The following is a 25,539-nucleotide window of genomic DNA, read 5'->3' as shown; positions in this document are numbered from 1 at the left end:
TATGATTACCATGATAGACACTATTAAAATCATATGCCATGTATATTTGAGTATAAGTTGAGTTTTTCAGCCCCCCTCAATTTATACTCGAGCAAGGGTCCTGGCCGGCTTATATTTGAGTCGGCTTATATTCGATTATATAGGTAATCAGAGTTGGACAGTCTTATGTTATTAAAGTCTTATTATTATCTTAAATTGCAGTTTTATGTAAATATTCAAAAACATTTAACCTACTGATGCCTCAGTTAATGTAATTTTATTGGTATCTATTTTAATTTTTGAAGTTTACCAGTAGCTGCTGCATTTCCCACCCTTGTCTTATACTTGAGTCAATAAGTTTTCCCAGTTGTTTTTGTGGTAAAATTAGGTGCCTCGGCTTATATTCTGGTTGGCTTATACTCGAGTATATATGTTGTATGGTCATCTCTGAGTTGATTGTAGGAATCAATGTAGGTTTAAGGAAAAAATCCCAAACAAAACATCTTGTTTTCTTTATGGTTATCTATTTTTCTAAAATTCAATATTATAATAATGTTGCTCAGCTACATTTTCTTCTCTTTACCATTTCCTTTGGAACTCTTTTTAGCCATAAGGATGGCTATGAGAAATACACTGCCTGGAAAAGGATTTGGACCAGCAATGGAAAAAGTGAACCCAGCCCTAAAGCTTTTATGGCTGACCAACAGCTCCCTTACTGGGTAAGATCATCATAGATCTGCATATTCCTGTGAAAAGAGCACCTGGAGAGTTCTCCCTGCCAGTAATTGCACTGAAAGGAAATGCTAAGTGGTACATCTCTGGAAGATGTATCCCTTTGTAATTTTAACTTCTGTCTTTGCCAGCAGTTATAAGACTATTATAGAACTTAGCTGATTGATAGATCTTCTCATTAAAATACTCTGTAACATTCTATTTCAACTGTATAGGCTAAGTGTGGTCCGGAAGATTGTATGTGGCCCCCAAAAGTGGTTTTTTGTCTGTTGGCTTCTTCAGATTCTAGAGCAGTGGTTCCCAACCTGTGTTCCTTGGCCAACAGTGGTCCCCAAGAACTAAAATATGGTCCGCAGCTTCACTGTTACTACACCGTCGCAACAAGAGCAACTGGTTTTGTGAGACCCTTTTATAGTACCAAGGCAACAGGGATGTCAGAAGGAGAGAGGCTGACTATCCACTGGAGCCGTTCCTGTGGCACCTAGAAGCGGGGGCACTTTGGTGTCTTCGCTTTTAGGCCTGTTCCTGTGGTTATTTGGGATGCTAATTCAGAAAGTTGCATTGGATAGACCACATCAGCTTGAGATGATTAAATATGGTTTTCTGTGGGTGAGCAGATGGCAACTGCTGGATGGCATATATTCTGTATCAGAAACCAGAGCTGATGTGATCTATCCAGTGGGGTGCTGATTCTATCTGAATCAGCACTCCAAATAATCAAACTGAAAGTTGACCACAAACTGATTTGTAACCCTTTTGATACTAATGTTGGAGAGTGGTCCTTGATCAAAAAAAGGTTGGGAACCACTGTTCTAGAGTTTCTTCTGGCCAGTAAGAGCAGAAGGAGGGAAAGAGGGTAAAGTGCCACTCATGAAAACTCATGAACCCCACCCCCCTCAAAGTACCTTTGAATGTTACAACCCCAGGCCCCCACTTAAGACCTAAAATACTTGCTTTTGAAAATTACAGGTGGATTTCAGGCCACTTCCCATTCCTAAATACATATGAACAAATACTACTTTAAAATTTATTTCTAGGTCCAGTGCACAAAGCCAGAGTGTGGGAAGTGGCGTCAGTTGACAAAGGAAATCCAGCTTACCTCACAGATGGCCGAAACCTACCGGTGTGGCACAAAACTGAACAATTCCACCAAGGTACCTTCTATGCCAAGTTGTACTGGGAAAAAATGGCTTCTTTGCTATTTGCATGAGGCTGACATTTTGCCTCTCTGCAAATATATGATCTGTGTTTTCTATTGGCACCCTTCTATTGTGGCAGTATATGATCATACTGGCCAGCACACATTTTAATGCCTCAAATGTTATTTTTATTTTTGAGTGTATTTGACTTGCTGATTTAAAAAATGGCACCAGTTTCCCCCATCTAGTTTTTGAGATACAGGTCATATGCCATAGACCAATTGCTATCTACTTGCCCATAGCAAACTATGATAACCATATCTGAGAAATTAGAGCTGATAAGGTCTATCCAGTTCAATTTTCTGAATGCAGCTATTCATCAATCATATGGGGATTTCACTGCAGCCGTTTTTCAGAAATAAGTAGTGGAGTTTAATTGTAGGAAATTAGGCTTCCTTGGTGACTGATCTCCTTAGTTTGGGATTTCCCTGTTATTTACCCTACTTTTATAGTATTTTTACTCCTTAGCCATACATAGTTTTTAGGTGTATGCCTTCTCCAGCACTTTAATGGGACAATAGTCCCTGATACCTACCTCTCTCCTAATTGCATCGTACAAAACTATTCGCACTTGTCTGGCCCACTTCCTTTTTGGAGCCATCTCAGGATTTTATCAAAGTATGTTTATTGTGTATTGGTATATGTGATTTTATCTGTTTATGATTTGTTTTTACTGTTGAGTTTTATATTATTTATTGCCTGGGCTTGGCCCCATGTAAGCCGCTCCGAGTCCCCCCGGGGAGATGGGACGGGGTATAATAATAATAATAATAATAATAATAATAATAATAGTAATTATTATTATCATTATTTTATTGTATGACACAGCAAACAAGATAGATATGCTGGATTTCGTTTCACAAAATCACAAGTCGAACACTTCCCAAGTGTCTAGGACTGTGTGATGTATTTTCGGATGATGCGCGCAGATCCCAGCAGGGTGGCCTTTTGCAGTTGGCAGATCGTAATTTTGTCAATGTCTATTGTTTCCAAATGCCGGCTGAGATCTTTTGGCATGGCACCCAGTGTGCCCATCACCACCAGGACCACCTGCACTGGTTTCATCATCATCATTATTATTATTATTATTATTATTATTATTATTATTATTATTATTATTAACAGGAATATGCACATTCCTTAAACAAGAACTAAGAGAACATCAGCCATGCTGGCTAAATTCGCAGGTGGGCAGGGGAGCAAAGTGTTGTTTTCCTTTGTCAACTTTACTGTAAATTATGCTCTTTCCAAACTACCCTTTCTGAGAAATTTCTGCTTTATTTTAGCACATAGATTTCAGTGTAATGTATTAATTTGCCTCCCATATTTAATGGTACGCTATAAAAGACTTTGTCACTCCTTCTGTCACAAAAATATCCTTAAGGGAACTGACCTAGTTTACTGACATAATGTTCTGTGGCTATGGGTATCAGTGGGCCGTTCTGTTTTCTGACTCAGTTATGCTCTTTCCAGGTAGAAGGCTCAGATCAGTGCGCCATGCCCGAGGATCTGGTAAGAATGTAATATTGGGAAAATAGAGGTGATGTGCATAAATATATATATGTAACATGGTTAAATATTTCTGTCTTGGAATTTTCTTAGAGATCTTGGCTGGTTCCTGAAGGAGAGTTTCCAAGACCTCTGAAGCTATCTAATTGAATACAAGTCTTGTGATGAGGGGGGTAGGGTATCTTTTTCTGGGGGTACAATTTCTATATTGCCAATTGGAATAGTCACTGACTATGTTGACTTGGAGTCCCAAAACAGTAACAGAGTTGCCATAGAGGACCTAAAGCAGTGGTTCCCAACCTGTGGGTCCCCAGATGTTTTGGCTTTCAACTCCTAGAAATCCTAACAGATAGTAAACTGGCTGAGATTTCTAGGAGTTGTAAGCCAAAGTACCTAGGGACCCCCACAGGTTGAGAACCACTGACCTAGGGTTTCCTAGACAGAGCATATTAATCACATCAAATCTGTGAATAACCAAATCCTCAGATACTAAACCTACAAATGTGGAGGGCTGACTGTTCTAGTTTGCCATACCACACTTTGTGGTGGTTGTGTTGCTGCTGTTCTTGCCCTGAGTACACACAGCATGGTATAATCTATGCGTTATTTTTGTTTGTTTGGAAGATTTGAAACACTGAAGAAGAACCATGTCACCCAGTCACATGGATTGAATTCTAAATTAAAACATCTATTTCTGTTACAATTTTCTTTCTGAGATGTCTCCTTGGGCATTTGACAGAGCACCCAAGAAATGCCAATGCTTCCTTTTGAGAGCTCAGTGGTTTCATTCAGCTGCTCCATACTGGTTCAAAACCAGTTGTTAAAATTAGTTGCATTTCTTGTGGAAAGAAGAAACAAAAAGTTATACAACTAAATTCTTGTAAATGTCTTAAATGTTTTACATCATAAATGAAATGAAAACAAAATAGGGATACAGGGAGGGCAAGGTGGAAATGGGGAACCTGTGGTAGTTGGGAACCTACTTGGTGGATGCAGGAGTGAAGACTGTTGTCATGGATCGAAGGAGAAGCTGGTAGCAGCGAACACAAAGAATGTTGATTGGAGGAATATATACATATGTGTGTGTGTGTGAATCCATGTGTCCGTTATCTTTTGAAGAACTGCGAGGTAACCTGGTTACTTGTGTCATTATTCTTTCCCTGCGCTCTGTTCCTAGAGGGTTGCTGAGGTTTCCGACCACTGGTGGTATTCCATGCTCATCCTCCCACCATTGCTGAAGGACAGTGTGGCGGCTCCTTGGCTCTCAGCGTACTACCCAGACTGTGTGGGCATGAGCCCTTCTTGTACAAGTACCCACCGTTTGATAGGTGAATCTAATGCTGTGAAAATGGAGCATTTAAAGACTCCTCCTACTATAGCTGGTGAGCCAAGCATGCATTCCTATCGCCATGGGAATATTCTGCTCTTAGCTGTGATTTAAGCATTGCAGTTTTGAATGGATAGCTAGCTTGTATTCCTGGCAAATTGCCATGCCTTTTTAATTTTTGTCTTCTTCACTCTCTTCTTGAGAATGAGATGTCAAATCCAGGAAAAAGAAGCGAGAATGTCTTGGAAGATACTATTCCCAAACCTTTTAATTAAAACCAAATAGTTGCATTTGCCTCAGTACATAGTATTGTTATTTACTGGACAGAAATTAATTCAATCGGAGGGATATAGGAAAATAATAGCTAGATGACAGGAAGACATTTTCCAAATAATTTAGAACCCTTTCCCTCACTTAATCAGTTCACACTGGGTGTGCGCTAATAGTACCTTATAGATAACATGTGGAGCAGGCTGTGGCGCAGGATGGTGAGCAGCCTGCTGCAATAAATCACTCTGACCATGAGGTCATGAGTTCAAGGCCAGCCCGTGGCGGGGTGAGCACCCGTCAAATAAAAAAAATAAAAAAAAATAGCCCCTGCTCGTTGCTGACCTAGCAACCCGAAAGATAGTTGCATCTATCAAGTAGGAAATAAGGTACCACTTATAAAGTGGGGAGGCAAATTTAACTAATTTACGACGTTGGAATGAGGAAGTGCCGTCACAGTGGATGATGAAGCAGCTGCTCCCCCCTGTGGCCAGAATCAAACTTCCCCTCAGGAGAAGGTTAAATTGCCTCTGCGTCTGTCTCAGTCTCAGTTCTATGTGTTTATGGGCATTGAATGTTTGCCCTATATGTATATAATGTGATCCACCCTGAGTCCCCTTCGGGGTGAGAAGGGCGGAATATAAATACTGTAAATAAATAATAAAATATATTATATCAACATATAATAATCTGGTGTTTCACTGTGTCACAATGTCACTGTAAGGATAGCTAGTTTTGGCTGATTCATAATTCCTTGTCCCTTATTTTTAATTCATTAGACTTACCTTTGTGATCTTTTCCTTTACTGTAAAAATAACTAGTTTTGGCTTAACCATAATACCACATACCGTATATACTCGAGTATAAGCCAACCCAAATATAAACCGAGGCACCTAATTTTACCATAAAAAAACTGGGAAAAATTATTGACTCGAGTATAAGCCGAGGGTGGGAAATGCAGCAGCTACTGGAAAATTTCAAAATAAAAATAGATACCAATACAATTATATAAATTGAGGCATCAGTAGGTTAAATGTTTTTGAATATTTACATAAAACTGTAATTTAAGATAATAAGACTTTAATAAGATAAGACTATCCATCTCTTATTACCTATATACTCGAGTATAAGCTGATCCGAATATAAGCCGGCCAGGACCCTCACTCGAGTATAAGCTGTGGGGGGTTTTTTCAGTCCTAAAAAGGGCTTATATTTGAGTATATATGGTATCTTGTTTGTTGTTCTGTTGGTCCTTCTACATATGTACACTTTTTCTTATAAGCAGTTTCCCAAGTGAACAAGCAGTATATCAGGCATATTGAAAAGGTCTAGTCGTCTATACATTTACTTGGGAGTAAGTCCCCTTACAAACAAAGTTGTACACTTGTCTCCTCCCTGGTGAGTATAGTACATCTATTGTCAGACAGAGACAGTGGCCTGTAAATAAATGATAAGCAATAATTCCTCTTATAAATAAATGGCTATTCTACCTTGCTTAGGATTAAGATCCACCCGCAGTAGAGTTTACATTTGTACTCTCTCACGGACTGCAACATCTTGACCAGTGGTGGGAGTGCAGGGAGGTGGAGCTAAATTTATACAATATGCTTTATTGCTTTCCAGGGATGAACAAATACTTCCAGCCTTTCTATCAGCCAAATGAATGCGGCAAAGCCCTGTGTGTAAGACCAGATGTAATGGAACTGGATGAACTCTATGATTTTCCAGAATATTCACGAGATCCTACCATGTACCTCGCACTGAGAAACCTCATCCTGGCTCTGTGGTACACTAACTGCAAAGTAAGCACAACTGCAAGAGTGACCTTTTTAAAAAACCAAAAAACACACCCTCAATTTTAACACTACAGTACAATCCCCTAATCTATGGATTTGACACCCACAATTTCACTTATCCATGCTCCAAAAATACCTTCTTCATTTGCACAGTTTTTTTAATTGTGTCAAGAAAATGACTTGAGAACATACTGCAAGTTGCTTCCGGTGTGAGAGAATTGGCCATCTACAGAGATGTTGCCCAGGGGACGCATGGATGTGTTACCATACTGCTGAGAGGCTTCTCTCATGCCCCCACAAGTTAGAGCTGACAGATGGGAGCTCACCCCCATCTCGCAGATTTGAACTGGAAACCTTCAGGTCAGCAACCCAACTTTCAGTTCATCAGTCCAGCTGGTACAAGGGTTTAACCCATTGTGTCACCGCAATCAATTATTTGCAGTCTTTGGGTATACATATGAATGCCATTAAGTGACTGAAGTCTTATTATATTACCTTCAGAGACACAGATAATAAGGAACGGTTTCTCGGGAAATGAAGCACATTTTGCTTTATAGCTGAAGCAGGACCACATTTGTCCATGAATGCCATTCATGAAAGTGTCTTTTTCTTGTTTGTTCAATATACAGGAACCTTTAACTCCTCAGAAATGTACCCACCACATCATTGTTCGTGGCCTTGTGCGTATTCGCTGTGTAAGAGAAACAGAGCGCATCCTTCATTTTATGACCAGGAAAGGTCTGATTAATACGGGGGTTTTGGCAGTCAGTCGAGACCAGCCTCTTCTTCCCAAGGAATACCACAATGTAGGTATCTTAAAATTCAATGTATTATTTAAATTTTTAAAGTTCTGATGAGCTAGATGATGGGAAGTTGGAACCAAAGAAAACTTTGGGCCTCTAGAAGCTCTTGCCAAATGCCCAAACTCAGCTTCAGCTTTGTTGTATGTTGGGGAAGCAAAATTGTTTTACGTACTAATGTTGTATTTTTTTGGTTATCATGTTATATAACCAGATATTTATATATTACTAGCTGTGCCCGGCCACCCGTTGCTGTGGCGAAGTATGGTGGTATGGGAAATAAAGTATTGAGGAATTGGTGGTAGTTAAGGTAAAGGGTAAAGGTTTTCCCCTGACATTAAGTCCAGTCGTTTCTGACTCTGGGGGTTGGTGCTCATCTTTAGTTTACACTGCCATATAATCCAGTTGAAATCAGATAATCTGTATTTTATAGGCAGTGTGGAAGAGGCCTGATTGAAGTGGCCCTGGGCTGAGTGGGTTTCTAGGAGACCAAGTGGGTGGAGCTTAGCCTTCTAACTGACAGCAGACCAAGTGGGTGGGGCTTAGCCTTCTAACTGGAAGCAATTGGATAAAAACAATTATTCCTCTCCCTCTAATTAGGACTTTATTTTTCTTTTCTTTTTGTTGTATGAACGTAGAGGCATGGATGAGGGGTTGTGCTGCCAAGTTTAGTGTTTCTGGGATGTGTAGTTTTGTTGTTTTGTCCTAGGCCGAAATTTCATTACCCTTTTATATATATAGATGAATACCTGTACTCACCCATGAGGTATATCCCTGTGCAAGTTATTCTAGTGTGTGAAATTGCTTAAGGAATCCTTTAGAAGGGACAGTACTTCCTGTGTGCTGTCATCTAGTTTGTGTATAGACTTCTAAAACTGTGGTATTAGTAATAGACGAATGATACAGCGTCTTTCCCTTCTTCCTTTAAGAAATCTGTAATTGTGGTTGGGGCTGGTCCAGCAGGAATAGCAGCTGCAAGGCAACTTCAGAACTTTGGCATTAAGGTAAGACATGTTCATATAAAAATGGCATTTATTTATTTACAGTAGAGTCTCACTCATCCAACATAAAACAGGCCGGCAGAATGTTGGATAAGCAAAATGTTGGATAATAAGGAGGGATTAAGGAAAAGCCTATTAAATGTCAAATTATGTTATGATTTTACTAATTAAGCACCAAAACATCATGTTTTACAACAAATTGACAGAAAAAGCAGTTCAATACATGGTAATGTTATGTAGTAATTACTGTATTTACACACTTAGCACCAAAACCTCGCAATGCATTAAAAACATTGACTACAAAAAAACATTAACAAAAAGGCAGACTGCGTTGGATACCACAGAACGCTGGATAAACAAAGGTTGGATAAGCGAGGCTCTACTGTATTTATTTATTTACAACACTTCTACCCCGCCTTTCTCAACCCTGAAGGATATTCAAGGCAGCTTCACACATTGACAATTATTCGATGCCTTTAAAAACACTGTACAATAAAATACACATTTAAAATGGAATTATAAAATAACAACAATGAAAACATTTAAAACAATACCTTCACAATTAATCATGTAATCGACAAACGTAGTCCGGGCCATTCCAATAGTCATTGCACCTCACACTGCATTTTAATACTTCCGCCATCATAAGTCAGTATATATCTTGAAGGCATATACATCACCTCCATCTTGTTTATCTTCCTTTACTCTTGCCATGTGTTTAGGAACGCCTGTTTTATGCCCCAACAAAGTGCCTCAGAACTATCACACAAGGCTGGTAAATGGCAAATACTGCAGGATAATAGCATCTGTGGAGCCCCTGGTGGCGCAGCGGATTAAACTCCTGACCTGCTGACCTTGTTGTCCGAAATGTTGGCAGTTCAGATGTGTGGAGTGGGGTGAGCTCCCACTGTTAGCCCCAGCTTCTGCCAACCTAGTAGTTCAAAAACATGCAAATGTGAGTAAATCAATAGGGAGGAAGGTAACGGTGCTCCATGCGGTCATGCTGGCCATGGAGGTGTCTATGGACAATGCCGGCTCTTCGGCTTTGAAATGGAGATGAGCACCAACCCCTAGAGTCAGACATGACTAGACTTAATATCAGGAGGAAACCTTTATTCATCTTAATAGCATCTGTAATCAGCACTTATCACATGACATCTTATCTCTCCTGTTGTGATTTGCATTTTTATAGTTGGTGGAGTGTATCTTCATTAATGGGAGAAACCCATCAATATCTCCCACTCAAGAGTGGGGGCACAATAATGCAATTATAGTGATTGTTTCCAAACCATTATGTTGCTGATATGTTCACATTTCCTTCAACAATGCAATTACTGCATAACAACAGGCTGGTGTGATAGTTCATTGCTTGTAGCAGTCTTCTCCACCTCTATTGAGCTTCTGCTAACATGGCAATCTCCTCATATGTTGGAGTACAACTGCCATCATCTATAACCAGAACTGCCATAGTATTCTCATGCAATGGCAGGGATGAATTATGGCAAGGAATAAAACTTAATTGCTGAGACCAGAGAAAATAGGCGGAATCTTGATATTGCTATGGAGGATAGATATGATCACATAACAGTAATGGTTCTGCCTTTCTGTTTGGCTTTTCTACTTATATTTATCGTCTTTTATCAAGGACAGAGTATCCATATTGATAGACCTGATTTGTACGTGACAGTCCAAAATCCTAGGTTGATGATTTGCTGCAGGTTTCAATGTTTATAATCCTCTCTAAAACTAGGCAGACTCTTAGATCAATGGGATGACATAATCCTTTTTACCCTCTTGACACACTGTTAACTGTTGGAAGAGCTACTATTTATTGCAATGTTTTTCACTGAACTGTCATTTTGTTCCATGTTGCAGGTCATGGTGCTTGAAGCCAAGGACAGAATAGGAGGAAGAGTGTGGGACGATAAGACTTTCAAGGGAATGACTGTAGGAAAAGGAGCACAGATTGTTAATGGCTGTGTCAACAATCCGGTAGCACTAATGTGTGAGCAAGTGGGTTTGCATTTTTATTGGAGAAAACATATGGCTATGTAGATCCCTTAAATCATAAACTGCTGTTCACTTCAGAGAACTGTTTTTAGGGGGCTTGGGAACTTCTTTCAGCTGAAGGTCCTAATTCAATTTCAGAGGAGTTTGAGATGAGCATTTTCTAGTGGCAGAAGAAGGGCCAAATCTAAAAAAGTCAGAAGCAAAAATGTCAACATAATTTAGTATAATGCTCTTGCTGCCAATAACTAGACATTAGAAGAAGAATTTCAATCTTTTTCTTGATATTTTGCAGTTTCAAGTCATCTCTGATGCAGGGCAGCTCTGATTTCCCCATAGTATTTTCTTGGCTAGATTTCTTTAGACGAGGTTTGCCATTACCTTCCTCTAAAGCTGAGAGTGTTAGGTAAAGGTAAAGGTTTCCCCTGACATTAAGTCTAGTCATGTCTGACTCTGGGGGTTGGTGCTCATCTCAATGTCTTAGCCGAAGAGCTGGCGTTGTCCGTAGACACCTCCAAGGTCATGTGGCCGGCATGACTGCTTGGAGTGCCGTTACCTGCCCGCTGGAGTGGTACCTAGTGATCTAGTCACATTGGCATGTTTTCAAACTGCTAGGTTGGCAGAAGCTGGAGCTAACAGTGGACGCTCACTCCACTCCCGGGATTTGAACCTGCAACCTGTCCGTCTGCAAGTTCAGCAGCTCAGTGCTTTAACACACTTCACCACTGGGGTTGAGAGTGTTAGCTGCCCCAAAATACCTAGTGAGATTCTTCAGCTGAGCAAAGATTTGATTCTTCATCCTGAGAGTTGTAGTTCAATATTCTAACCATTAGTCAATTTTGGCTCTCACTTTTAACCTTTTAGAATGGGGAAAATCCCATACAAAAGGTGGAGACAACAATGAGAAAAAGGATGGGGTCATCTGGTAGTGGAGTTCCCTACCTTTGAATGTAGTTGTATTGGACAGCTTAAGAACAATACCTGTTCTGGAGATAAAATAGGAAGAACAGGTATTGTTCTTCTGAGCAAGAGTACAGATTTTATTATAAATAACAAGGCAACAAGTATTTTTCATCAGATATAATTTTAGGTCATTATTTTAGAGGGGTTTTTTTGCACTTAGTTCAGATCTGTGTTTATTTTTTCTCTATTGTGTCGTTTTTGCAATGAGGCTAATTCAATAAATAATTTACACACTGATATCAATAGAATCTAATTGATATCAGTCCGTAAATGCATTATTCGATTAGCCTCATCGCAAAAACTACATGTGATAGAGAAAAAATAAACACAGATTTGAATTCAGTGCAAAAACTCTGTAAGAATGACCTAAAATTATACCTGCTGAAGAATACTTGTTGATGTGAAATGTGCAGACTTTATAATAGTAAAAACATATTTAAAATCAGAATAAAATTGATTTAAACTGCTACTCTCATTTCTGATTATTACAAAAAGTTTGATTTTGTTGGCTTGTGTAATTTGCCTGCATGATTAGTCTGGTTATCTATTCCTGATGTTACATCTCATGGGGTCATCTGATATAGGGTTGCTTGAATAGTTCATAACTTGCTGCAGTGAACAAGAAAACTATCTGCTTTTTCCAGCAGATAGTTTTTCTTGTTTGGAATTACAACACTTCATAGCTCATGATGTGAGGCTCATACATTTTTATTAAAATAAACAATCCTGATGCTTGGAATATAAGTCTATCAGTGAATATTTTCAATCCCGTTCAGTGTTTGTGTTTCTGCCATTCAGAAAATTTTATTTTAAAGTCTTGAGAATTCCACCCTTCCCCCAGCTCTTTCTTAGGAGTTCATGTTGTTGCTTGATATCATCTCTGAACACTGAAGGTTTGCATCCCATATGAGAATAACTTGGATTATATCTTTTCTCTATATTTATTCTAAAGATGGGCATCAAAATGCATAAAATTGGAGAGAAATGCGACCTGATCCAGGAAGGAGGAAGGATAACTGATCCCACCATAGATAAGCGGATGGACTTCCATTTCAATTCTATTCTCGATGTTGTTGCTGATTGGAGGAAAGATAAAAACCAGCATCAGGATATTCCTCTTGGAGGTAATGGGGAATAGGAAATTGGATTTATGCATTTCACTGGGGGGAAATGCCAACTCCTTCATATGCTCATATGGTTACTTGGAACGCATGCATTGGGCCCTTCTACATCTCACACAGTGACTTGAATCTTGTTGGTATAATGGCTGCATTTTTTCCAGGGTTACCTTGAAATGACAACGCAAGTTAATCAACATTGTTTCTCTACTTCTTTTCTTTTTTCACATCCTCCGTACCAGCACCACTTTTTCCTTCTGCTTCTTGCATAGATCGGGATAGTGGCAGCATTGTACTGCACCCCCAGTATTTTAACCATTGTGTTGAAATCCTGGATAACCTCATGGGGTGACATCTCTGTCATGCAATCTGACAGAGATTTGGATGGACACATGGCAACATAAATGTTCAGGTTGGGGGGGCATTTTTCTTTCAGATAAGGTTCTGCCTTTTGTTTGAAATGCAGGACTTTGGGCTTTACATTTGGTTGTTTTCTTCCTTTTCTCTAACCAGCCTTTAGATAAAAAATATAATATGAATAAATAAGAGCTTTTAAATCTTTTTTTAACATGCAATGGTTAATTTTCATGCATCATTTTAGAATGGCAATTTTTGCTTCTCACACTAAAGATGATTCATCTTTTAAGATGGTGATGATGTGTTTTTTTTTTAATTTATTTTTGTGACTTTTTCCAAGAAATACAATAAAAGTGGGGGAACATTGTGGATTATAGTAAAGTAGGAAATAAGAAAGGGGAGAGAAAGAGGAAAAAATCTGGGGAAAGAGAAAGATGGTGATGATGTTGACGATGACAATAATAATAATAATTATTAATTACCCTCCTCTCCTTGTGACTCGAGGTGGGGTACAAAATAGTTAAAACAGTGAAGTAAAACAAAGCACTGTAAAAATACATATACACACATTTAACATGCAGAATAAGATGCTCCCTACCATGATGCCTTCATATTTCATTTAAAAAACAAATAAAATACATTTCTTTTACAGTTCTTTCCAGTTCAGCATAAAAAGCAGTCAGGTTCCCACGTGTTGGGGTTGCACTTGACAGGTTTATTGTAACAGTTTATAGGGTGGCTGGCTGCTTGTGTTAAAAATTGCTGCTATATGATATGCACTCTTGAGGCCTATTCAATGGGAAAAATATTTCATATGTAGCTTGATTCTTGTTGAACTTAATGGGACTTAAAAATATGAAAGTTCGACTGGACTAAAAGAATAATACATTTGAACATCCATAATATTACTACTACTAGTAGTAATAGTAGTAGTAATAATAATAATAATAACATCAACAACAATTTTTATTTTTATATCCTGCCCCATCTCCCCCAAGCAACTCATGGCAGCTTACATGGCGACCAAGCTTATGAGTGGCTGTGATATTGACACCTTTCTTTGCTTTTAGATGGGACAATGTACACAAATTCTGCTTCATGAACAACACGTATAAAATTACTGTTAGACTTTGTTTATAAGATAGATGTGAAACATAAATAATTTTTTTAAACAAGTTCCATCTCCAAGGTATCTCATTATCTGTCTTTAAGCAAATACAGTTCATCCAAAGTCAAAAAATATCTGAAATCCAAAACACTTCTGTTCCCATGCCTTTTGACTAAGGGATACTCAACCTGTATTTATACATATCGTGATCACAAAGACTTCACTTTAAAACTAAGACTAGTACAGTGAAAGTAGCCTTTACTGATTGGGCTGTTGAATAAGGAGGAAGTGCATAACCAATGAGTAATTCTTGCTGACCACTGAATATGTGTTTCACTTTCAGATAAAATCCAAGAGATCTATAAAGTTTTTATTCAGGAATCTGGTATCCAGTTCAATGAACTTGAGGAAAAAGTCCTTCAATTTCATATTAGTAATCTTGAATATGCCTGTGGCAGCAACCTCCATAAGGTGAGTATGAGATATTTTGTTCATCATAACATTTAGTTAATGTATACATGCACAAAAAGAATACCGCTAGGGTCCAGACCAGCCGATTCCTTACTAAATGTAGATATGCTGTAGGTATTTGGTAAGTCTGGAAATCCTATCCAGTTGGCTTTGCATGTGCTCTGAGAAAAAAATAGAAGGGCTATATAAGATGAGTTAGTGGCCTAGTTTCCCATAGCCAGTAATCAGAAGATGTGTTGGCATCTTCATCTTATTCAAATATGTAATATTGTATATGTTATATGGTAGCATGTCTAGGAGGAGCCTCTGGTGGCTCATTGTGTTAAAGCGTTGAGCTGCTGAACTTGCAGACTGAAATCCAGGTTCAAATCCGGGGAGCAGAGTGAGCGCCCGCTGTTAGCTCCAGCTTCTGCCAATCTAGCAGTTCGAAAACATGTAAATGCGAGTAGATCAATAGGTACCGCTCCAGCGGGAAGGTAACAGCATTCCATGCAGTCATGCCAGCCACATGACCTTGAAGGTGTCTACAGACAACGCCGGCTCTTCGGCTTAGAAATGGAGATGAGTACCAACCCCCAGAGTCGGTCACAACTGGACCTTACGTCAGGGGAAACCTTTACCTTTACCTACCTAGCATATCTTAGTATTATTGTATGATGTCTTGGAATCCAGTCAGATCAAGCTGTAGAATAACTCAGCTGAAATATTTAATGCGCTTTTAACCACGGAAGGTACTATAGCTTTGGTTGAAAATACATAACCACTACCCATATGCCATTTAGAAGGGTTGAGCCTTGCTGGCATAAATTTGAATTGAGACACCCCACAGAGGGAGATGATATTCAGGCTAGCTCACTCTCAAGCCTACTTTTGCAGCTTACACTGAATTTTGTAATAAATAAAGGAAGAAAATTATGCTTTTCTTGTAGGTTTCAGCACGTTCTTGGGATCACAATGAATTCTTTGCTCAGTTTGCTGGTGATCATACCCTTTTGAGCTCAGGATACTCTGCCATAATTGAAAAAATGGCTGAAGGCCTGGACATTCGATTAAAAGTCCCAGTAAGTACTGAAAAACTGAAGAGCAACTAACATACTTTACTTTCAATGTTTCAATTTTACTTTCCAAGCTTATTCCGCTGGCATCCAATTTAATATCTGCAGTGGTATTGTAGTATTACATATATCATAAGATTTTCTACTTCTCTTTTGAAACAAGGTCCGCAGTATCAACTACTCAGGGGAGGAGGTCCAAGTGACTTCAACAGATGGGACTTTGTGGACAGCACAGAAGGTGACCTATTTCTTCCTTCTCCTCTTGGTTATATATTTTCAGAAATCAAAGTAAGGCCATATCTTGGGTCAGAATGACTCATACAACATACAGCCTGAGGTTAAAGAGTTGCTTTGATGTTAGTGAGAGGTGAAATTAAAGATCTTAGAATGAAATTATGTACCTTTTTTATCAGGTTGCTGCCCTTTTCCTCAAACAGCCCATTCTTCTATCTGTATTTAGTATTTAGTATTCTGAATTCTTGACAAGTTTTTCTATTACGTGCTGGGATATCATTGCGAGGGTCCTGAGTTTAAAATCTGGATAAGAGTATCAGGTTGTTATACAGCAAGAATCCACAGCAACAGAAATTGCATTCTCTTAATGTGTCTCTCTTTTAGATATGAAAATATAAAGATATTCTACTGTGATAAACACTACATGACATGTAAAGTTACCTATTAGTTTTATAAGCAAACATCTAGTTTTGGGATGTGGAATTTATGGCAATTGGATCAAATTTAATCCCAAGGAATTTCCCAAGACCACTCTCTCTTTCTCCTTAGTAGTTTGTAGCAGCTCTGATCACTTGTTGTTGATGTGGGCCTTTGCACAATAAAAATTTGTGAGCCAACTGTGACCATTCCTTGAGAAGCCATGCCTTAGTTACCTCCCGCCTGGATTACTGTAACACTTTCTATGTGGGGCTGCCTCTGAAGAGTACTCGGAAACTTCAGCTGGTCCAAAGAGCTGCCGCCAGGTTGCTCACTGGGGCTGGCTTCAGGGAGTGGACAACCCCCCTTCTACAACAGCTCCACTGGCTGCTAGTTTGTTTCCAGGCACGATTCAAAGTGCTGGTTATGACCTTTAAAACCCTAGATTTAAAGCCCAATATCTTCAGGAGAGGCCTTTCTCTTGGTCCCACCTCTATCTCAAGCCTGGTTGGTGGGAAGAAGAGAGTGGGTTTTCTCTCGCAGTGGCTGCCCCTCGACTCTGGAACTCCTTGTCCAGGGAAGCCGGAACGGCCCCGTCCCTGCAGGGGTCAATGGAGAACCAGTGTTTGGTAATGTTTGAGCATTGGATTATGAGTCTGGAGACCAAGGTTTGACTTCTTGGCCACAGAAGAAACCCACTGGATGGCCTCTCAAAACAAATATTACCAACAAAACTCTGTGATAAGGTCACCTAAGGGGACATCGTAAGTCAGAGTTTGACTCACAACACAAGGGCTCTACTATATTATAATTATAACAAGTTTTCTCTTCTGGATCTTCAGGTTTTAGTTGCTGTACCTCTGACTATTCTTCAAAAAGGTGCTATTCAGTTTAACCCAGCCTTGTCTGAGAGGAAAATGAAAGCTATCAATAGCTTAGGAGCAGGAGTCATTGAGAAGGTGAGAGCCCCTCTTCTATCTATGTATATAAAAGGAGAATGGCATCACTCCACCGGGCAAAACAACAAAACTAAAGGCCCCCCAACCTAGAAAATTGACAACACAACCCCTCATCCAAGTCTCTACATTCTTACAAACTACACATCCCTAACCTCCATGGGGCCAAAAAACCCTAAAAAATCGGAATGCACCCCTTTGTGACCCACCTTGATTGACACTAAACAGCCTTGCAGCTTCAAAGCCAGGCTGCCTCCTAGGCCACAGCAAAAAAACCAAAAAAAAAACACACCACTTCAGTGTGAATTTTAAACCATTGTGTAGAAGGGGCCTCATATAATCCTGTTCCAGGCAAATCATATAACATTATCAATATAATGTATAATAATTACTGTGCTCTAATAACAATACACAACAATATAATTTCTAAAATCAGGACACTAAATAAACAACAACACTCAGAACACAGGGGAATTCCACACAGGAAACAACCAGGCCCAGCTAACACCTCCCAACAAAGGATTCCCTCACGCAGGAAGAAGCCAGGCTTGGAAGCTACAAGACCATTCAGTGCTAAACAACTTAAATAACCACACCCAGCTAACACGTCCCAGTAAAGGATTCTTCCAAGTACTAACCAGGCAGACCTTGAAGGTGCATGCCTATTCAATGCTAATCAAGGAGATCCATGGCAACACCTCCCTCAACCAGACAACAGTTCTTTCTACCACACTGCACGTTATTCCACACATATATCAACCCCTTTGTGGCCCACCTTCATTAACACTGACCAGCCTTGCAGCTTCAAAGCCAGACTTTGGAAACCACGAGGATACTCCATCTCATTCAACTTGGCCTAGCAAGGATACCCTATGTAGAAAACGGCCAGGCTTTCAAGCAGCGAGGCTATTCACTGCAATTCCAATTGGCCACAGCAACGCGTGGCAGGGCACAGCTAGTATGTGTATAAAGGCAGCAGTGAACTTTGGAATTCTATTGTACATATAGCCAATATCTTTTGTTTAAAATTTGGAGCATGTATACGCCAGATGTTTCATAGAAATAGTGATGCTAACTGTTCATTTCATAGAGGATATTACATTTCTCAAGAAGTCTCTATACTGTTCCCACTGCCAATTTTAATCTCAAATTATCGCCCAGGGAAAAGTTTTTCCTTTGTTGGAAATAGGAAATTTCAGAGTTAAGACCCAGACCTTTGGTTTCCTCTATCACATTGGGATTGTTGGTTACCTACATCAGATAGGTTAAAAGCAGTGCTGTAGATGGACTGTCTCAGCAACTTAGCTGGGTTAGTTAGTGGTGAAGAATGCTGGGAGTTGTGATCCAACAGTATTGGGGCTGTATGGGTCCCTCATCTGGCCTATTAAGTTCAGAGGGGTTTGCTCTCTAGTAGGTGTGCATAGGATTGAAGCCTGAATCAGGAAAGATATCATTTCTGCCCTTTCTTCTCTAGATTGCATTACAGTTTCCTTATAGATTCTGGGACAGCAAGATTCAAGGAGCAGATTACTTTGGCCATATTCCGCCTAGTTCCAACAAACGTGGACTCTTCAGTGTTTTCTACGATATGGATCCACAGGTATTTTACATGTTGCATGAAGGCAGTTCTTCCTGTTTTATTGAATTTTCATATTTAAAAAATTGGTGAGATTTCATTGACAAATACTTTTTTCTGTTGTAGGGCTTCTTAATAGAGAAATCAAACCTTGTGTTGTCGAAGGCTTTCATGGCCGGGATCACAGGGTTGTTGTATGTCTTTCGGGCTGTGTGGCCATGTTCCAGAAGCATTCTCTCCTGACGTTTCGCCCACATCTATGGCAGGCATCCTCAGAGGTTGTGAGGTATGGAGAAAACTAAGCAAAGAGGTTAATATATATCTGTGGAAAGTCTAGGGTGAGAGAGGTCAGTATGAATGTTGTGTAGTTAATCACTTAAATTAGCATTGAAAAGCTTATCTGCTGTCTTCTTCCTGCCTCTGGGGCATCCTTTGTTTAGAGTCGTTAACTGCCCTTGGTTGATTCATGTCTGGAAATCCTCTGTTTTCAGAGTATTGCTTTTTATTTACTGTTCTGATTTTTGAGTTTTGTAATACTGGTAGCCAGATTTTGTTCATTTTCATGGTTTCTTCCTTTCTGTTGAAGTTGTCCACATGCTTGTGGATTTCAATGGCTTCTCTGTGTAGTCTGACATGATAGTTGTTAGAATGGTCCAGCATTTTTGTGTTCTCAAATAGTATTCTGTGTCCAGGCTGGTTCATCAAATGCTCTGCTATGGCTGATTTCTCTGGTTGAGTGAGTCTGCAGTGCCTTTCATGTTCTTTGACTCTTGTTTGGGCGCTGCGTTTGGTGGTCCCTATGTAGACTTGTCCACAGCTGCATGGTATCCGGTAGACTCCTGCAGAAGAGAGAGGATCCCTCTTGTCCTTCGCTGACCGTAGCATTTGTTGGATTTTCTTCGTGGGTCTGTAGATAGTTTGTAGGTTGTGCTTCTTCATCAGCTTCCCTATGCGGTCAGTAGTTCCCTTGATGTATGGTAAGGACACCTTTCCTCTGGGTGGATCTTTGTCTTGACTCTCATGGCTTGTTCTTGGCCTTGCAGCTCTTCTGATGTCTGTGGTGGAGTATCCATTGGCCTGTAGAGCCCAGTTTAGGTGGTTGAGTTCACCTTGGAGGAGGTGAGGTTCGCAGATTCTTTGTGCACGGTCTGTCAGGGCTTTGATTGTGCTCCTTTTTTGACTTGGGTGATGGTTGGAGTTTTTATGAAGGTATCTATCTGTGTGTGTAGGTTTTCTGTAAACTGTGTGGCCCAATTGTTGATTGGGTTTGCGGATGACCAGAACATCTAGAAATGGCAGTTTTCCTTCCTTTTCTTTTTCCATGGTGAATTGGATGTTTGGGTGGATGCTGTTAAGATGGTCCAGGAACTTGCTGAGTTCTTCCTCTCCATGGCTCCAAATTGTGAAGGTGTCATCTACGTATCTGAACCAAACAGTTGGCTTTTTTGGTGCTGTTTCTAGGGCCTGTTTTTCAAAGTATTCCATATAGAAATTTGCTACTACTGGGCTGAGAGGGCTCCCCATGGCCACTCCATCCTTCTGTTCATAGAATCCAGTGTCCCACTGAAAGTAGCTAGTGGTGAGGCAATGGTGAAACAGGGCTGTGATGTCTTCTGGGAAGTTTTGTTTGATTAGTGTGAGGGTGTCAGCTACTGGGACTACTGGGTGTCAGCTACTTTTTACCAAAGTCCCAGTAGCTGACACCCTCACACTAATCAAAGGATGCCCCAGAGGCAGGAAGAAGACAGCAGATAACCTTTTCAATGCTAATTTAAGTGATTAACTACACAACATTCATACTGACCTCTCTCACCCTAGACTTTCCACAGATATATATTAACCTCTTTGCTTAGTTTTCTCCATACCTCACAACCTCTGAGGATGCCTGAAATCAAACCTTGTCAGGCAGAATTGGCAATGTTTGATCAAAGTTAGTTACTTTGTTATATGACAGATTTTTAAAAATGAGAACTATTATTCCATCTACACAATGCGTAAATGAATACTACATACAGCTCTCCACATTCATTGGGGTTAGGGTGCAAGACCCATCACAAAAATAGAAAAACTATTTAAAAAAACCCACATTTTAAACCTAAGATAAGATTTCTCTGGGATTCTGTAGATCCTTCATTGTAATTATGTGGTTGTTTTGGAGTGAGACCATATCAATAAAATCTACTAAATTTAAACCTGCAGATGTGGAGGTCTGAATGTATTTAGAAGGGATAACAGTGATTCTTCATATTTCATGAACTTCCAAATATTGGTTTGAGAGAGGTATAGAAAACGAAATTTGTTGGAAGAACTATATATTTTTCTGGAAATGTTGTTTATAAAATGTCATTGTTTCTGTCTTATTTGCAGCGTAAATGTAGTGTTCTGATGTCAGTAATTACTGGTGATGCTGTGGCAACTATTAAGAACCTAGATGATAAACAAGTTGTACAGCAATGTATGGCTGTACTCCGTGAGCTATTTAAGGAACAGGTAGGTCTAGTTCCCCTGGACTTTTGGCTTGAACCCAATTGCATCATTAGCCACAACGCTACTCATTGTTGTCCTTTACTGTATCGTAGTAGCTCATTGAGTGCCATCTTTTGACACTATATTTTATTTTGAAGCCCTATGGACTTCTTCTCAGATTTTTATGTATCTATTTGTTCCATGAATGTGGAAAACAATAAATATTTGTGAAGCAGGAATTCCCTAGTGGTAATGTTCCAATTAAGTCAGATCATTCAATGGTAATGTACCTTTAAAACACTATACCTTAATAAAATGAGAGATTGTATGCTTATATGGACAAGCTGTAAATCATAAAGATGTCATTAGATTTTTTTTTTTTGGCTTCTCTAACATAGGAAGTTCCTGACCCAGTCAAGTACTTCATTACACGGTGGAACAAAGACCCTTGGATCCAAATGGCGTATAGTTTTGTAAAGACAGGGGGAAGTGGTGAAGCTTATGATATCATTGCTGAGGACATACAAGGAAAGATCTTCTTTGCTGGCGAGGTGAAATTTTGATAATGCATAGTATCTTGAATCAATTAATAATAAATAACAATAACAACTTTATATCCCACCACCATCTCCTAGAGGGACTTGGGGTGGCTCACAGAACACTCAAGGTATGACATACAAAATACAAGTGCAAAACAAAATATAAACAATCAACACAACATTGTAAATTTACAAATTTAAATTTGCATCCGATTTAAGTGCAGGAAATTTACCCGTTGCCCTAAATTGGATTAACCAACTCGGAAGGAATTAATTTGGTTCCTTTGCTAAAACAATGGCTGGCTGCACCTGGTTTCCAAGCAAAATCATGATCTTCATTGGCTTCTAGACATTTATCATTCTCATCCTCTCCAAAAAGAGGAAAAATAAAGACTACTTGGAGTGGAGAGACAGGCGTGACTCCTGTTATAAGCAAATAGCAAGTGATCTGTTATAAAATATGTCCTCTGATCTTTGTCCCTGCAATGAAGAAAGCTAGCTTTTGAGTAGGAAGGTTATCTGGCATTTCTTGATAGGATATTAACTCCTCCATGGGAATGCCCCCATTGGGTTTAAAACCTAATATATTTTTGCAGGAAGATGATCGAGAAACAAACACCAGAGCAAAAGTCCCCCAAATTGAGACATAAGATTGGTTTGTTGGGCATCTCTTGAACCTTACCTTTTCCCTAAATATTATTGTCCTGTTTCTGGCTTGTTGGTCTCTGAAGGTTTGATGAATGCAATAGTTTTCATTATGCTTTGGGTTTTGGTCTAAACTTGAGTGATTGAGCTATCCAAAGTGCAGAGTTCCCCTTTTCACATGTAACATTCCCACTTTCGGACTACTCATTTTGGTCTTTCCAGTCTTTAACTGCATTGTGTATTTAAAAAATAAAACCTTCTTTAAGATGCCTTTTGGTTAAACAACCTATTAACGTAAGCAGTGTACTTCTGTGAATTTACCACTTCACCAGACCTGTTTTAGACAGGATGGATAGAAATATGAAATATAAATGGTTCATTTTGGATAGGTTGAGGATGTGTAGGTTATGCATATAGTGTATATGCATTTTGATCTAATCAAAATGAAAAGTTGCCTATATAACTTATGATTGACCAATGTCTCTTTGTTTTCTTTTTCTCTTTTAAAAACAGGCCACAAACAGACACTTTCCACAGACTGTTACTGGAGCTTATTTGAGCGGTGTTCGAGAAGCAAGCAAAATAACTGCATCTTGAAAACTAAATCAGAGTTTACAGATTTTTATTTTTTACAACTTGCTACTGTTCAGACCCATCTTTCAGGATTACTTTCCATGATGCAATTGGTGCTTAAAATCTTTTGCTACCTAAGAGACAATCTCTTTTGCGAGGAAGAAGAGGATTTGTTTTTTCCCCCTTTTTTGTTTTGACTTTTGAGAGGATAAGGCTGGTTAAAGTTTGACCAGTGCAGCATCTGAAGGAGCAAATGCTTTACAGAAGTGTTGGCAGACCACCTTCGGCTCTGGATTTTCCTTTTTGTGGTACATTTAAGGGATTTAATTCTATATTATAAAAGACTGGGATACTGTATTTTGAAAAGTTGTGGATTGACTATGAATAGTACTTCTGTCATCAAGGACAGATTGATAGGAATCATTGTACTGTGTGTTTCAGACCATGCTTTAACAAAGATGTGTGTATTTGTTTTAAACTAAGCTGCTGGAGAAGTTGAAAAATAGTCCTAGGGCTTTTGATAGTATCTCGTTACTTTAAAACTTATAAATCCCTATTTTGGGAATCCTTCTTTTTGAATTCACCCACAGAAATGTCATAAAAATACTTCTTGTGGATATACTAGGATGTTTAGTATCTGCTAGACATCTGGATTAGTAAAAATGTTACATTTGAGATTATTTCCATTTGGTCCAGTGGGATTTCTACATTGAAATTGACCAAGTTTGTAGACCCATAATTGTAATTTGTAGATCCATAATTGTGAAAGCATGGCCAAGTGAATGAGGGAGCATTTTTTTTACCGAAAAACAAGGTCAGAAGATTGCTTTTTGTAGAAAATTAAAGACATGGAACCATCCAGAGACGGTTAAGCATTGCTTTTAATGGCAGAATATAAGTTGCTTTACAGCTGCCCTGCTGAAATTAATGGTACTTCAAAGTACTTCACAGCAGCACATTGGACCCTTAGTTGTAAAAACCAAGTCTGTGGTCAAAATTCTAAGTTAAAGAAAATCAGTATACTGAAGCAGTGTACTAAGTTACTGAAACTTTCATGGTTAAAGATATTCATGTGTTCAAACAGATCTTTTATCGTTTTATTACTTACAGTACTTTCCTCCCCCTTAAAAATAACTTGGGAATAGAAGCATGGGCAACAATTCTGCATTACTTTCCAAAGAAACCCTCAGAAAATCTGTGGTTTGGAAACTGTTCTCATCTTTTATGTTTTGCTATAAGAAACCAAATAGGTAATTGTTTTTTTGAAACATATACATCCCTAAATAGGTTTGTTTATACAAAAACTGTTTTAGGATGGGACAAATTGAAAAGAGTTGTTGTGTTATGAAACCTTCCAGGTTCCCTTTAGCTGAACTGCTGGTATTTATGTAAGTGTTGGATAAGTGGAGTATGGTCACAAGAAACCTTTAGTAAGAAATGTAAAATGTGAATATGGGATGGTGGTGCTTATTTTTCTGTATTTCTTGTTGAATTCGTCAAATGGGAAAAAAGTGAGTATACTTGGTTAGGACAGGCTCACTGTTCCATATCCAAAATTATTATTCTTTGCATTAAGCATGTTGTATGTTGACAAGCAAATAAAAATAAAACCAAAAATTGAGATTTCCACTAGAAATACAGGGGCTGCACTTGAGCTGAGATTATGTAGGCATGGGTAAGTAAGCATTTTTAGTAATTAGCATTAAGGCAAAATTGGGAGTCATACTGTGAAACCTTTAAACTATAAATACCTGTAAATCATTGCATTATAAACCTGTTTAAACAACAAAAGCACCTATTGATAATAGAAAGAAAAATGTGTTCAAACATGGAAACTGCTTTTTTAACATTTATTTAAGGTATCTGAACTGTCATTCAGGAATACAGTGGGTTCATTTTTAAGATTTGATCCCAAAGCAATTTTTTTAAAAAACAATTCTGAAACAAAGGTTTAAGATGCTCATTTTTATTATGTATATACAATGTATGCCTTTTAAATCTAGGAAAATATTTTTAAAAGGCAATTTTTTTTGCAGTGGAGCATGGTATGTAAGGTGATTTAAAGACAATGCAATAAAAACTGGAAAGTGTTCCTTCAGTGGTGTTCGATCCTTTCTCTTAAGAGGCAAAACCTTGCAGTCTCCATGATATCATGGATAAACATTTTATCTTAACAGAAATTACTTGCCGTGAGTTAAACTCAAGGGCTAACTTCAATCCATGGCTCATCTGAACAAAACCATAGTTAATAAGTACTGATAATAGTTTAGAGTCATATCTGAATCCTAACTGAAATGAGGATTCAGACATAGTTCTAAATGGAAGAGAAGAGGACCCATGGTTTCATCCAGCTCATTCTTATCACAATAAACTATTGGCCACTGAGAACTTTCTGCCATGCTTTCTTCACACCTAAACCAGGGTTCTTTATCAGGTTTTTAAAA

General features: G+C 38.9%; 1 protein-coding gene across 3 annotated transcripts in view; it reads left to right on the top strand.

Annotated features, from left to right (window-relative positions):
* The window catches only part of kdm1b (lysine demethylase 1B), a 33,359-nt gene extending 8,166 nt beyond the window's left edge, over positions 1-25,193 (top strand). For 2 of the 3 annotated variants that reach the window (XM_062980666.1, XM_062980665.1), the window contains exons 5-21: positions 587-698; positions 1,749-1,865; positions 3,384-3,422; positions 4,597-4,801; positions 6,637-6,815; positions 7,439-7,615; positions 8,539-8,613; positions 10,486-10,623; positions 12,533-12,704; positions 14,507-14,634; positions 15,564-15,695; positions 15,853-15,927; positions 17,183-17,299; positions 18,771-18,896; positions 21,240-21,362; positions 21,737-21,889; positions 23,036-25,193. In XM_062980666.1, the coding sequence (XP_062836736.1) occupies positions 587-698; positions 1,749-1,865; positions 3,384-3,422; positions 4,597-4,801; positions 6,637-6,815; positions 7,439-7,615; positions 8,539-8,613; positions 10,486-10,623; positions 12,533-12,704; positions 14,507-14,634; positions 15,564-15,695; positions 15,853-15,927; positions 17,183-17,299; positions 18,771-18,896; positions 21,240-21,362; positions 21,737-21,889; positions 23,036-23,119 (2,152 nt within the window). In that variant the 3' untranslated portion in view covers positions 23,120-25,193. The remainder of the gene's footprint in view (positions 1-586; positions 699-1,748; positions 1,866-3,383; positions 3,423-4,596; positions 4,802-6,636; positions 6,816-7,438; positions 7,616-8,538; positions 8,614-10,485; positions 10,624-12,532; positions 12,705-14,506; positions 14,635-15,563; positions 15,696-15,852; positions 15,928-17,182; positions 17,300-18,770; positions 18,897-21,239; positions 21,363-21,736; positions 21,890-23,035) is intronic. The other variant, XM_062980667.1, reaches the window with a different exon arrangement.
* Positions 25,194-25,539: the final 346 nt, after the last annotated feature.

The sequence above is a fragment of the Anolis carolinensis genome, chromosome 4 (genome assembly GCF_035594765.1).
Source record: "Anolis carolinensis isolate JA03-04 chromosome 4, rAnoCar3.1.pri, whole genome shotgun sequence".
Classification (NCBI taxonomy): domain Eukaryota; kingdom Metazoa; phylum Chordata; class Lepidosauria; order Squamata; family Dactyloidae; genus Anolis; species Anolis carolinensis.
Note: the sequence above shows the minus strand (reverse complement) of the source record. Positions and strands in the feature narration are given on the sequence as shown.